The following is a 14,735-nucleotide window of genomic DNA, read 5'->3' on the forward strand; positions in this document are numbered from 1 at the left end:
GGGTAAATTTTTTCATTCAAAGGAAGTGTTCAATGAACATACCCTATCTTTGTCTGTTTATGTTGTGAATGTTTTTAAAGACAATGCAGATAAAGAGATTTACAATGCTTGAAATGAAGTGATTAATATGTTTTGCTTAGATTATGTTATTAATTTTAATAAATTGTGTTTACATATTTGTAATAACTCAAGGCTTTTTTTTTTAGGATATTGACAGATTAGCCAAGTGCGGAATGACTGTGACAAGTAAATCCATGCACAGCAAGTTAGAAACCTGGATATCAAATTTAGATGCAGAGGTCATAGCACTGAAGAAGTCTTGGGAGGAGGGCCAAGAAAATACAACAAAATACCAGTTAATTGGTGACAATTGGGATAAAAAAATACTGCCATCCTACAGGTAAATTTTGTGTCTTATTTATTGGATATGTATTGGGTTTTGTTCAAATCAAAACTGGAAAAAATATAGAACATTATTATACAAAGTTTGTGTTGATAAACAGTATAGGTACATGCATCACTTTAGTAGAAATTTCAGTCTAGTTAAAATTATATCTATGTGCTCCCTATTTTTAAATATCTTAAAAATCAAAAATCAGGAAGCAAATATAGATATAATTTCAATTAGTTTGGTTTGTTATTTATAATAATGTAAGTTTACGAATCATAGTGACCATACACATCTTGTTCTATTTTGAAGGACCTCCCAGAACCAGACACAATCCATACATTTGTTTAATGCATTGATTGCTGTAGAGAGAGTGCAAATACCTGTGGTAACTCCAGAAAGAGACCTAGAATATGCAGACATCTCTTTTGAAAAATTCGTGCCATCACTTGAAGAACAAGAAAAGTTGAATGAAGAATTGGTTTTTATTACTGCAACATCTGTGATCAGGAATATTCCCCACCTTTCAAAACTTTTGGACAAAATATATCCCAAACATCTGCCACACAAGTATAGTGATCAAGCAGGAATTAAAACAGTACAAGTAAGTATTCCAGGTTAAAATGCAAAGATTAAATACTAGGTATGAATTTATAGTGGATTTAAATTTATTGTCAAATTAAAACAATGCAAGTGATTTAATTTTTCACAAAGTATTCTTGTTTATGATAGGAATATGGTGTTGATATGATTTGTGGGTATGCTGATATTATGGTTATAAACTTATCATATAAATTAACATGCTTTCAAATTTCAGTATCCGTTAGGGCTGTATGACTGTAATGAAACCAAAACAGCGGATGTCATCAAGCTCTTAAAAGAATTACAGCAGAAGTATGTTCCTCACAGAGATGGAGAGATTTGTGAGCCTGTTCTTTTTGGTGGTAAGTATAAGTGGTCAATTATTATACCCTCATACAACTTAATGGAAAGGGATAGAACATTGCTAACTGTATGCAAGTTGGTTTGTTTGTGTGTTTGTATGTTTGAAATAAAATCTTAGCACTTAGAATCATTAGACATAATTCTGAGGCATTGTATTAATAAACCAAACTATATTCATTTCAGAAAGAATTATTTCTTGAGAAAATCAATACTATTGAGTATCATTTGGCTACATATCAAATTTTATGTATAAGTTAACATGATTAACAAATGTGTTTAATTTGATACACAACATATTTGAAAACCTATTCTGTTGCAAGGAATGCTCCACTTGTGCTGATTGAAATTTGTATGAGATACTGTAAAAGTAATGTGTTAATTATGTTTGTTAAAACAGGTGACCGGCTTACTGATGAGCGCATTCAGTGTGCACAGGAAGCCATGCTTAATGGTAACACGTCTGATGATAGATTAGAAGGTTTCATATCCAAAATCGAGGATTTCCACAGATTAATGAATTTTTTAGAAGTAAGTACCTTATCTATGTATAATTTTATTTAGATAATGGTTTGCTACCCTTCATGAAACCTTTCATCAATCTTAAAATTTAAGATTAGATAAACATTTCCTAATCATATGTTGAATTCTTAAATTAGTTAGATTAAAAAATATAACTTCAGAAAATTCAATTTTATTTTAGGAAATAGCAAAACTTACATACAATACCGGATCTGCAGGAGACAGAGGAACAGTTTATTACTTCAGAAATTTATTGAACCACAGAAGTGTTAAAGGGGATGTGAAAAATACCTACCGTTCATACAAATATTTATATTACACCATCTTAGATGCCATTTGCTGTTATTTATTTCTGAAAGAAATGGATCTTGAGAATTTATCAGATTCCATTCCGCTGCCTCAACAATTTTACCAGTATACAGATGCAGACAAAATCTCATGGATAAATGACATATGTGAAAGGATCATTGAAAAATACTTTTTTGAGGGTTCTCCTGATATTATGTCCATGTTAAGAGATTGTGTGACCGACAAAAATCATCCGGACAATTATTGGGTGTCAAATTTCAATGAAGGTAGAGTGAAATGTCATCATTGTGAAAAAACTTATGCGTATGTTGGCAGTCTGAAAGCACACGAAGAAAAAATGCATGGTGTTACTGTGTCAAAGAAACAAAAGAAAGAAAAAAAGAAAAGTAAAGATGAACTAAATGGATACATGTTGCTACTTTTTAAACTTTCACTGTTACACAAGAATTTGGATGATGCTGTTGACATGGGAGATGAGATGGTGTAAGGAGCATTAAATCAGCTAAATATGAGCTTCCTATTTATAACTATACTAACAAAACGAAGTATGCTATAGGTTCTATCCATTTGGTTGCAATGACGGAGGGGTTGCTTAGCGAGGAACTAAAACAACGCCTGACAGCAAACAGATTTATTAATCTACAGAGAGGAAAAAACAACAACTTGGCCTTAGACGAATATGTTGAACTTTTGAATAGAGACAGCAAATTTGCCTGTTCTGGCTTCCAAACCAAGGAGAGTATTTTAGCACACTCCAAGGAATTCCCCCATATTATTAACTCAACCAAACATTTTGATGTGATTTGTGATATATCTGGTAGGAAGGGTTTTCATACTGTACCTTCTTATTTGGAAGATGTTCAAAAGGTTTTTAAAGAACTTGCAGAAATAAATGCATTCTCCGTTGTTGATGGTCGAAAGTTGAAATGTGAAGGCATAAAAAAGACCCCAAAATTTATGATGAATGTTTTAACGGACTGTCTACTTTAATTGTAAGACATAAACCAGTAGTTGCTTATCACAGACTGCGAAATAAACATATTTGAAACACATGCTTTTTTCGTTACATGCATTTCAAGTAAGGTCACCAAAAAATCGTTTGTTTGCCCTCCCCCAACAGACTGACTCGGATTATTTTCTTTACAATGTGAGCATGCAAGTTTTATTTTAAAAAACAGATATCTATATTTTTTTGTACAACTTTGAAGAGTAAAAATAATTTCTCTACCAACAGACCTAAAGTTTACCAATATCCAGTGTTGGGAGAGGACAAACAACAAATTTCCTAAAGTTCACCTAGTGACAAAGAACTTTTTAATGAAAGAATAATCACAGGAATTTTTTTAAACATGTTTAAGTGGTCAACTGTTAAAATAAGCTGATAAGGAAAAGATAAATGAATGGTGTGTTTCTTCATGGACATCAAAATAATATTGCCATTTTTCATAAAATAATTTAAAATGTTTATTGAAGGACATTAATTTATGAAATAATTTTTTTTTCTCAATAAAATTAGGAAAAATAAAAATATGGAACACACTATTTATTTATCTTGGCCTAATTGGTCAGTGATTATGTTACGTGCTGGTTGTAACTAATGAAAGGGTCACAAAGAATAAAACAAAATTAAAACATTTATTATTCAGTATAATTACGGAAAAGAATGGTCAAAAAATTCATCTTCAACATAATATATGAAACTGTGTCATCTGAACTGTCACTTGCAAGGTTAACATTTTCATCATCATTAAAGTTTATAGTCAGTAGTTTCTCAATATTAGATAATGATGACTGATCTGGATTGACTTTGGCACATATGTCACAACACAGAGATGATCCTGTATTTTTACCCAGATCATGGAGTTCTTGTTGATTTAGAAATGGCTGAAGTAATGCAAAACGTCTACATTTATCACTCTTGATTATATTTTTCACATCACTTTCAACTTTGCACAGATTAAATGAATTGTATAACAATAATGCAGTTGATGTTTGTCCATCTCTACCCACTCTTCCAATTTCCTGAATTAACTCGACAACAGTTTTTGGTGGTCCATACAAAATAACATTGTAAAATTTTGCACAATCAACACCCATTCCAAGGGAACTTGTTGCAATTACTAGACGTAGATCACTATCAGGATTCTGAATAGCTTTAAGAATGATTTCTTTCTTTTCTAAAGGAGTTTCTGAATGGTACATTTCCACACATTTACAGTCTTGAATTTCAGTTATTATGTAACTATACAAACTTGAAGCAGTTTTAATAGAATTGCAGTAAAGTAGTGTTCTTGGTAATTTGTTTTCACTGAGAGCATCTATAAGCCATGACATAGCAATCTCAAGAGTATTAGGGATTTTTACAACAACAAGCTTAATATTTTGTTTATCTGGTGAAGAAAATATTTGAACTGCATCCTCGGCTATATTCAAAATTTTCATTACTTTTTTAGAAATCCTCTTTGTACATGTAGCACTCAATGCCACTATTGATGCACATGGAAACAAAGATCGAAGCTCTCCAACATGATGGAACCATCTTCGGAAGGCTTCTTTTCCATTGTCATCATCTCCCCTGTAAGATATACTTAACAAAAAACAAGATTCTGATGCATGGTCATGGAAAGGGGAAAATCAAGCAACAAGCTTTTTTTTCTATTTCTAAATTACATGTACATTGTATTATCTTACCAAGCTGAGATTGTATGGAATTCATCAATGACAATATTTGACACTTTGAAATTCTGAAGAACTGTTCTGAAGAATTTATCACCAACTAAACTTTCAGGAGAAGCAAACAAATAATCAAACTCTCCACTGGAAATGAAACCCTCTTCCTCTTCATCACTTATATTTAAAAATTGTAGGTCTACACATCATTCAATTAGTTATGATATGATGGTCATGCAGTACTTGAAATTTCTAAACATGTAAAGCCAAGACAACTAACTTCCAAATTAATTAATTGAATCCTATCTATGTGAATTACAAATTTATGAAACTAAAAATTGTTGTTTATCTTGAAATCAAATTCATGCACAGATTACGAAATTTTACAAGGGTAGGGGATAGTTTGAAATAATTTTTGTTTGGTAGGGGTTGGTGAGTGGCTATTTTCGATAGCTTTAATACGATGTGCAACAACTTTGAAATTTAAAAGGGAGGGGGAGGGGGTCCGGACATCCCTTTTCTAGATCACTCAAGAAACATTCCAACGTATTAAACAGTTAATATATAGTTAATTCAGCGCTCCTAAGAAATTTGTAAATTTGTATGCTGTACAACCGTACAATATTTGATTTAAAATTATATAATTTGCCTCTGAATTTTGCTTTAATGCCCGGAAGACAGTTAAGTCTTGTCACTTGGTCCTTCATCAATGCGACGAGGGGACAACACACAATGATTTTTTCGTCTGCATCATCGCGATGTAAAAATCTCTTTACAGAAATGGCAATTTGGAACGGAAGAGACTTTCCGTAGCCGGTCGGAAGTACGGCTATGCAATCCTTTTTCTTGAGGATTGCCTCTAATATCTGCATTTGTTCCTTTTTTAATTCATTAATGTGAAAGAATGGCAATACTTTTTCTAACGCAACTTTTAGTTCTATGTCCGCCATTTTTTTTACATTTCCGAATGTCGATAAAATACAAGCAATCTGATTGGTCAGATTTTTCATGAATATTAAAATCTCACAGGTCACCAGGAGATGACCCTCTATTGGGCTTCTTCAGATCCTCGTAAGCGACATATCGTTAAAAAAGGAGCATCGAGGATCTGATTTTAATCAGATTGTAAGATCTGTATAAGGAATTTTGAAACGCTTTGGTGTTACAGGGATACCAATATGTCTTGGAATCCAACAAAAGTCAATTACCGTAAATCTGGAAATTTTTATGTCGATTATTTTTGCGAATCTGGGTCAAAAAGGTGTCGATTCATTTTTACGTTTTAAAATTTTGCGAATTGTCACTGGCGTTAAAATAAAAAGGGTTTAAAATTTTCATAACAGTTTGTAAGTTACGCATGTGGAATGAACTTTGCATGTACATGCCATCTCCTTTCTTTCGTTGAATTTCATTATACACGAGACTATGTTCCCCGGTAAGGTTTTGTCGTGCTAGGGATTTGTTGTTAGATAAAACAACAGGCCTTTCTTTCTTGGAGAAATAATTTAAAAGAGACATACTGCCTGTCAAACCATCAGACGATATTGAATGTAGTTATTGTCATGGGTAATTTGCTTGTAGTATAAAAAGATTTCTTAAAATGACCATTGCTTACGAACACCTGTTCACCGGGTTAAAAAAAAAAGACATCAGCTGTCAGCAGAATTTTTATTAATATTTTTTGTTGTTGATTTAAAAAAAAAAAAATATTCTCGCGAATGCAATGCAAGCGTAAATTTGCTAAAAATTTATCTACGGTAAAATTTTCCAGATTTACGGTATTTTACCGTGTTGGGTGGATGAAAGTATCCAAAATAAATGGGATATTAATGTCCATATTTTTTATGGATTGTAAACAAGAGAGAGAGTCCCAAAATATTGTAAAAACAATGACACTAGATAATTTAATATATTCTAATGCAAGTTGTGTGGCTTTTGCTTCTGCTGTGAAAATTGTTGCTTCATTTGGAAGCCGAGCAGAAAAAGCACTATCTTCAATTTCTGCAACTAACGCAAAAAAAGAGTTGCCAATTTAAACAACCACATATTACTTGCATTATTTTAACGTTAAATCCATGGTACTTTCTCTTCCCCTTTCATATCTTCTTTAATTGTTGATACTTAGGTCCTCTAGTAACTGTGCAAGTTTTATCTTTCAACCTCATAGGTACCATTTTGAACGATCTCTTGTATTTGTTTTCAACATTCGGCATCCAATTCGCCGTTGTGGAATCTTTTTCAACCCTCAATATCAAAGAAGAGTCTTCTCCACTGAACAATCGTAGGATCCTTTTTTCATTTTGATCCAAGCGAATCTCAAAACACTGCTGTTAAAGATTTTTTTTTTTTTTCAAAATGAAATGTGTCGAAGGAGGGAGCCCAGGGATGTGCAATTAGCATCGCCCGACGCCCGGGGCTACCAGTTTTTGGGGTCGGGCTATTAGTTTTCTGCACGGAGGTAGCCCCTTGGGCTAGTCAAAATTAAAACTACCAATGTAATACATGAAAATCAATATCGGTATTTTCACTCATTTTTTGCTATTAAATTCTCAAGCAATGAAAAAATTTCGGCAGCATGCTCCTATTTTTCGTAAATCTCCATAATCTTATCAATTTCGCATACCACCTGACATTTACTTTCAAAAACGATCGCTTTTATCTAATCCGAATTTCCTCTGTTCCTCTGTTTATGGTAAATACACATGCAGATATCTCATTAAATTATTTGCAACCACTCAATCCACTGAAAGATAATCGTTATGTGGTTTACATAAAATATATTTCCAGCAAATTTAATGATTTAAGATGAAAAAAAAAAGATGATTTTCATTTCATTTTAGATAAGATAATTTATTTGAATTCGTTTTTATTTACTATCATAATTATTTATTTATACATGATCTAATTTTACTAGTGAGAATTAAACTTAGTGAGAATTAAACTTTAATTTTAAAAGAATGACATTAAAACCCTGACTTTTTCAACAATAAACTATTTTCTTTTAATATTAGTTGTTACCCCCCCCCCCCCCTCCCCGGGCCCTCTACATTTGGGCTAGTAACTTTTTACTTGGGGCTAGTAACTTTATTGCTGCCACTAGCCCGTGGGCTAGTGTGTAATTTTTTTTAATTGCACACCCCTGGAGCCTAAATAATTTACAAGTAGTAGACCAATCAACTCACAGAAAACTAAATTAGTAACCATGACCTAAAAAAATAACCAGATTGATTGTCCTCCAGATGAGGGTGTATTTAGTCATTTTGACAATAAGTTGAGTTCATTTTGACGACTCGAGAAAAATCACACTAACTCGATAGTCTACTGTGACTCATTAAAAGTCACCATGAGTAGACCAAAGATTTTATTTGGACTGTATTCCTGTCATTGTATTCAAATTGATTATCATATCATATCAAAATGACTTTCTATTAGTTATATTTCTAGGCATTTTGACGATATTGGAAATCATTGCGACTATACGCATCAAATCATTTTGATTATCACGCATCAATGCTGTTCAGACACAAAACATAAGAACGCAGCACTGCTAAGGCGTACTTCGAAGAAATCAACACAATATAAACTTGCATAAATACATACCTTTTTAAAATGAGTTTTAATTTTGTTAAGGTACTATATTATCTTATGACTTTTCCATTCTTGGAAATAACATTGTATACCAGGCCCTGTACTGAATTTGGTTTGGTCACGTTATTTGATAGTCACTTGATAAATGCATGTAATGTGTACTGTTTGTTAATTTCAATATCGCAAAGGCATACCCAAGTTAAAATTGAAGTAATAGATTGTTTCTACATAACTTGCAGTTTATGGAAAGTGCTGCTGCTTTAAATTGAATTCGCATTTTATTACTTTAAATTTCAAGCTAATGTCGAAATATATGTGACCTTTACCAAGTATTTTATGTATTTATTAGTCGCCCGCGTGGCACAGTGGTTAGAGCGTCTGCTCTACAGTCGCGAAGTAAGGAGTTGATCCTTACGTCGCGGGTTCGAATCCCACTGTGGGACGTGGAGACTGGTCCTTCGGATGAGACCGTATAAACCGAGGTCCCGTGTCGCAGTAGGTGCTGGCACGTTAAAGATCCCTCACTGCTCAATGGCCGTAAGTGCCGAGCATAGGACAAAATTTGCAGCTCTCCACCGGCAAGTTGTGGCGTCTCCATACGAGTGAAAAATTCTCTCGAGGGACGTTAAACAACATACAAACAAACAAATTTGTGGAATCTTAGTTCTACATTGCAGCTTGTTAAACTTATCTTTGATCAAAATTAACAAGCCAATAAAAATACAAACACTAAAACCAAGATTTAAAGAAGGAATGAGTGTTAGACCATTTGACTCGTCATCCACAAACAGTTCATCATGGTCAGGATCCTCTTTGTTTTTCTTCTGAGAATCTACAATAATAATTATATATACATTATGAAATGATAAATGATACATAAATGATACATTATATATGATAGGAATGCATAATACATATTTAAAATGTTAGTGTGGAAATACCTAATTTAAAAAATACAAACTTCTTTTTTTTCTGCTTCACAGTGTATCAGTTAATAATTAAAACATATTTTCCTAAAACAAGGTATCAAAATAGCATCAAGTTTTTTTTTTGTTTTTTTTTTTTAAATCAGACCTTTGACTGAGACAACAAGAGAGAAAAAAAACTACAATAGTTGATAGATGAGGCAGGGTCCCACGGGCCTTAGTTGATGGAATGCCACTGATTAATTCGGATGAACGCCTTATCTGTGGGGGTTCTGCAGGTCCCTGTTGTAGTGACACTGACTAATTCGGATGAAGGGTTATCTGTGGGGGTCCTGGAGGTTCCTGTTGTAGTGACACTGACTAATTCGGATGAACGGCTATCTGTGGGGGTCCTGGAGGTCCCTGTTGGTAGACTCGTCGGCATTGGTGTGGATGACACACCTAAAACATAAAAATAAATCTGTGTAGCCATTATTGAAATTTGAAAAACTTCAAGGTTTTTGTGAGCTTTAGTTTGCTAACCTCAGGATCTTAAAAAATCTAATGTTTACTGATGTTTTTGAGTTTAACTGACGAGAACAGATTCCGATTTTGACACGATCCCTTTTATGCGTATCTCTGTAAACAAACTTGAAGCTAGCATTGACTTAGTTTGACATATTTGAAAAAAATCAGTTTCTGTACTCTACCAATTCAGCAATGATTTAACATAAATCAGCGGCAATGTTATCAAATTTGATGTTTTTAAACGTGTCCTTAAAGTCTCTGCTCGTCGATGACTTCCCTTCAAGCTGATTGTACAGAAAAAACAAATCAACAATGCCATGTGCTTGCCATGCTTGTTTTGATCATTTCCGGCGTTGACAAAGGTTAAGTGAAGCTTGTGTAGCGCGACCTCTGGTGAGAGAATGTGTAAACAATTTTTCCGGTAAGGTGCATTATGGGATAACTGGAACAGAAGTTCCCTTGCTAAAATTAGACTCGGTCTTTGCTAAAATTAGACTCGGACTTTTCCGTTTTATTTCGATTTAGATTAGTCTAAACAAAATCCTAAAACCTATGCTAAGACTGCATTTTTTAAAAACTTTTTTCCTATCAATATCTATATACAAATACAATAACATGAAGATTCTTTGACTAAAAGTAGTGCAGTACTTACTGTTACATCGTTTTCCTTTGAACGTGGTGAATGTGGCCAGGACGGCTGGGTCAACTTTTTGGCCGCATCTACCCACAAGAATGTCCCTCACGTCCTCAGATCCATGATTCAAAATTCGTATGCAGGACGCAGCAACTAAGTCGATGCAGTTCGCTACACCGTTGTTTGCCGTACATAATCCGCATCTGGGATAGCCACTGATAATGGTTGGCAAAATTGCCAAAATGAAATACATGATGTACATGTACAACTAAAAAAATCCCTTGTCAGACCACATGCATCGTCTCCGCTCTGAGTAATATGGCGTCCAGACATTAGATCTTTCCCCTCTAAAACTCAGCGCGTGCAAAATTGTCACATGACAGCATTGATACCCATATTTGGTATCAACGGATACTGACAAAAACCTGCGGGTCTTTTTTAGGGTCGCCTGCATTTATTCAGGTGACGTATTGCTATCTGTTTTCGTCCGTCGGCGTGCGTCGTCCGTCGTGCGTTAACATTTGAACATTTTCAGCTTGTTCTCTGGAACCACTGAACCAATTTCAACCAAATTTGGCACATAGCATCTATATGTGAAGGGGAGTAAAAATTGTGAAATTCATGACCCCCAACCACATGGGGCCTGAAGGGGTGGGGCTAAAACCATCAGAATTAATGCAATCTTTAAAAATCTTCTTCTTTACTCCTGGGCATCAAACAGGCAAACTGTTGGCATTAATGTAATAAGCATTCAGCCCTCTACCTAAATTGTGAAATTTATGGCCCCAGGGTCAGGGGTTCTGGTGCTAGGGTGGGGCTCTGTTGAATATGTAGTGAAAAGCATTATTCTTAAAAAAATCTTCTCCTCTGCTTTTGGGTATTACGGAAACAAACAATATTTTAAAGTTATGATCAGGAAAGGTGTCTCTTCTAAAATTGTGAATTTCATGGCCCCTGGGTCAGGGGTTCTGGTGTTAGGGCGGGGATCTAATCATTATATAGTGAAAATGCATTAATTATTCAAAAATCTTCTCCTCTGCTCCTGGGTATTAATCCGATGAACTAAGTACATAGTTATGATGAGAAAGAGTGGCTCTTCCAAATTGTGAATTTCATGGCCCAAGGGTCAGGGGTTCTGGTGTTAGGGTGGGGCTCTGTTGAATATATAGTAATAATGCATTATTTCTTTGAAAAGCTTCTTCTGTGCTCTTGGATATTATGAAAACAAAATAAATACATAGTTATGATGATGAAAGGTGCCTCTTCCAAAATTGTGAATTTCATGGCCCCAGGGTCAGGGGTTCTGGTGTTAGGGCAGCGTTCTGTTGATTATATAGTGAAAATGCATTATTTCTTTTAAAAATCTTCTGTGATCCAGGGCAAACAAACTGAATGCATAGTTATGATGAGTAATGATGGCTATTCCTATATTGTGAATTTCATGGCCCCTGGTCAGGGGTTCTGGTTTTAGGGCGGGGCTCTAATGATTACATAGTAAAAATGCAAAAAATTCTTTGACAATCTTCTCCTTTTCTCCTGGGTATTAAGCCGATGAACTAAGAGAATAGTGATGATATGTAAGGGTGCCTGTTCCAGAATTGTGAAATTCATGGCCCCTAGGTCAGGGGTTCTGGTGTAAGGGCGGGGCTCTGTTGAATATATGGTGAAAATGCATTATTTCTTTAAAAATCTTTTTCTTTGATCCTGGGTATTTAACAAACAAACTGATGCATAGCTATGATGAGTAAAGGTGCCTCTTCCAAAATTATGAATTTCATGGCCCCTGGGTCAGGGGTTCTGGTGTTAGGGTGGGGCTCTAATGATTACATAGTGAAAATGCAATAATTCTTTGAAAATCATCGTCTTTTCTCCTGGGTATTAAGCTGATGAACTAAGAGTATTGTTATGATATGTAAGGATGCCTCTTCCAAAATTGTGAATTTTATGGCCCCTGTGTCATGGGTTCTGGTGTTAGGGCAGGGCTCTAACGATTACATAGTGAAAATGCATTAATTCTTTGATAATCCTCTGCTCTCTTTCTGGGTATTAAGTAAGCTTACTAAATGTAAAATTATGATGAGCAAGTGTGCCTCTTTCGAAATTGTGATTTTCATGGCCTCTGGTTTGAAACATGAATCCAATTTAATTGTGGCGAAGTTGTTGCATGACCTATAGGCCCGTGGGCCTCTTGTTTTAAATTAAAGTTGATGACATATGTAACATCATAAGCAATATTAAAAAACTAATTGTAATGTAAACTGAAACTGTTGTTGAAACACAAAATGGAAGAGCTTTCATTAATTTTTAAAGTGATTCAATAGCAAGTGAATAATAATTAATCAGTTCAAATTAATTACGCAAAGCATATTTAATGATTTCTTTTTTTTATTTGATTAAAATCTTTGTAAAGATATATCATTTGATAAAAGAATAAAGAATATCATTTGATAAATTAATTTTATGATATTTATTTAATTGTATAAGAATATATTCTATAGATACGCTAGGACGCAATAGGTCATATTTAATTTGTCCTATGGGTGGGAATGACCTTAAAACCGCGTTTTTGTGGGTTAACTTTTAGAACATTTATTGAGATATGAAAAAATCATGTCACACCTGTGCAAGCTTGTATTCAGATAAATTTATGGGGAAAATAATGAGAAAAATTAAAACATTTTAAATTTCAAATGTTCAAAATAGGTACATGTATTTCATACATTAAATGCAGTCATATAGAAAATGTAATACAATTGAATAAACTAAAAAAAGACACTCATTTTGAATAAAGTAAAAATGTCATGAACCGTATAAATATTCAGAAGATACGTGCATGACCATTACAGATATTTTGTACAGAAACAAAGGATATACTAAGTTAATTGAGTGTATAATTACAATTCTGTATGAATGTGTGTGTGTCTCTGTTTTAAAAATATATGTGACAACGATTTAAAATTAACTTTTTAAAAAAAAATAAAGATTATTACTACATGTAACGATATTAAATAAACAAAGTTTACGGTATTCAGAACATGTATATTCATAATATTTAGAATATAATTATGAACATTATTACAATTATACACGTATGTGTGTGTGTCTGCTTATTACGATGATGTAGTCTCAGTTCCATCTATCGGGAGTATATTACACACACAATTTTTGGGTACAACTGGCTTTTTTAACTAGGTAAATATCGTTAATCACGTACAGTGGTGCGTGATAACAAGTTTTTTTACGTGTCACGCAGATACGTAAATAGAAGCGGTCAATTCAAAGATGAATAAAGAAAGCATGACAACAGTTAATTTAAAGACACCAGGGTTGTGAGGTAAATTCTATTATACACCCACTTGTGACGTGTTGTATCATCCCTTAATTTCAATACTGGTACCCCAGCCCCCATACTTAAAAAAGAGGAGGGGAGTGGGAAAAAAGAAAGTCGCAAAAAGTCGGTTTAATGCGTGACTTTTGCTTAATCCTACACACAATTTTGCAGGGTATATAATCTAGATTTGTTCAGACAAATTTACAACTCGGTTTTCTGAAAACAGCTAATCATCAGGTTGATAACATGGCGGATTTCTCTGATTTTTTGTAAGTAAAATAGTTTTTTTTAAATGCTTTTATAAGTAATTACAGAAAAAAATCAAGAATTCCAGCATTTAGATTTTAAATTTCAACATATTAAACTTTTTAAAATATAATTAAATACCTTGTAAGAATTATCACATGTTATACTTAGTTTTTTTTTTTAACTATCTAAGCTTTAAAGAAAATTTTTAAAAACTTAATGCTTTAAAATGTATGTATAATATGTGTGAGAGAGGGTGCGTGTGTGTGTGTGTGTGTGCTCTCGATTAATGGTCTTGCAAATACACGTCTTTAATTTCTCTTAATTTCTTGATTCAACAGTGATTTGGAAACATCTCCTGACTTTGAAAATTTATGGGAAGAAATCAACAGACAAGTTCCTCCCTCCTCTAGGTATGAAACAACATTTTTAAGGATTTATTTATTTATTTTTATTTTATTTCATTGTATCTCTGTAATTAAGCAAAGTACGTCACTCAAATGTTGTTTTATGCATTTTAATTTTTTAAAGATAGGTTATTCAATTTGGTTAATTTCTTTAAAAGGCCTCCCTATTCTGAAAATCAAACTCCAAAGACTGAAGCAAAGACGGGGGATGTAAGAACGACTTCCAATTCCGTGCTAAGGACTTTGCTGAATGGAAAACCAGCAA

At 33.7% G+C, this 14,735-nt stretch overlaps 2 protein-coding genes across 2 annotated transcripts; one reads left to right on the plus strand and one right to left on the minus strand.

The window, feature by feature from the left end:
• The first annotated feature begins 211 nt into the window (after nt 1-211).
• LOC133179545 (uncharacterized) lies at nt 212-2,648 on the plus strand. Its single transcript, XM_061314276.1, has 5 exons — nt 212-400; nt 701-992; nt 1,206-1,332; nt 1,731-1,861; nt 2,034-2,648. Exons 1-5 carry the CDS (start codon nt 234-236, stop codon nt 2,646-2,648), a joined length of 1,332 nt encoding a protein of 443 aa, XP_061170260.1. The 5' UTR covers nt 212-233.
• A 1,151-nt stretch (nt 2,649-3,799) lies between these two features.
• On the minus strand, nt 3,800-4,363 carry LOC133179546 (putative ATP-dependent DNA helicase Q1). The gene has a single exon (XM_061314277.1). It carries the CDS (start codon nt 4,361-4,363, stop codon nt 3,800-3,802), a length of 564 nt encoding a protein of 187 aa, XP_061170261.1.
• Between the last annotated feature and the right edge of the window lie 10,372 nt (nt 4,364-14,735).

The sequence above is a fragment of the Saccostrea echinata genome, unplaced genomic scaffold (assembly GCF_033153115.1).
Source record: "Saccostrea echinata isolate AGI-Se365-2 ecotype Australia unplaced genomic scaffold, CSIRO_AGI_Sech_v1 ptg000005l, whole genome shotgun sequence".
In the NCBI taxonomy this organism is placed as follows: domain Eukaryota; kingdom Metazoa; phylum Mollusca; class Bivalvia; order Ostreida; family Ostreidae; genus Saccostrea; species Saccostrea echinata.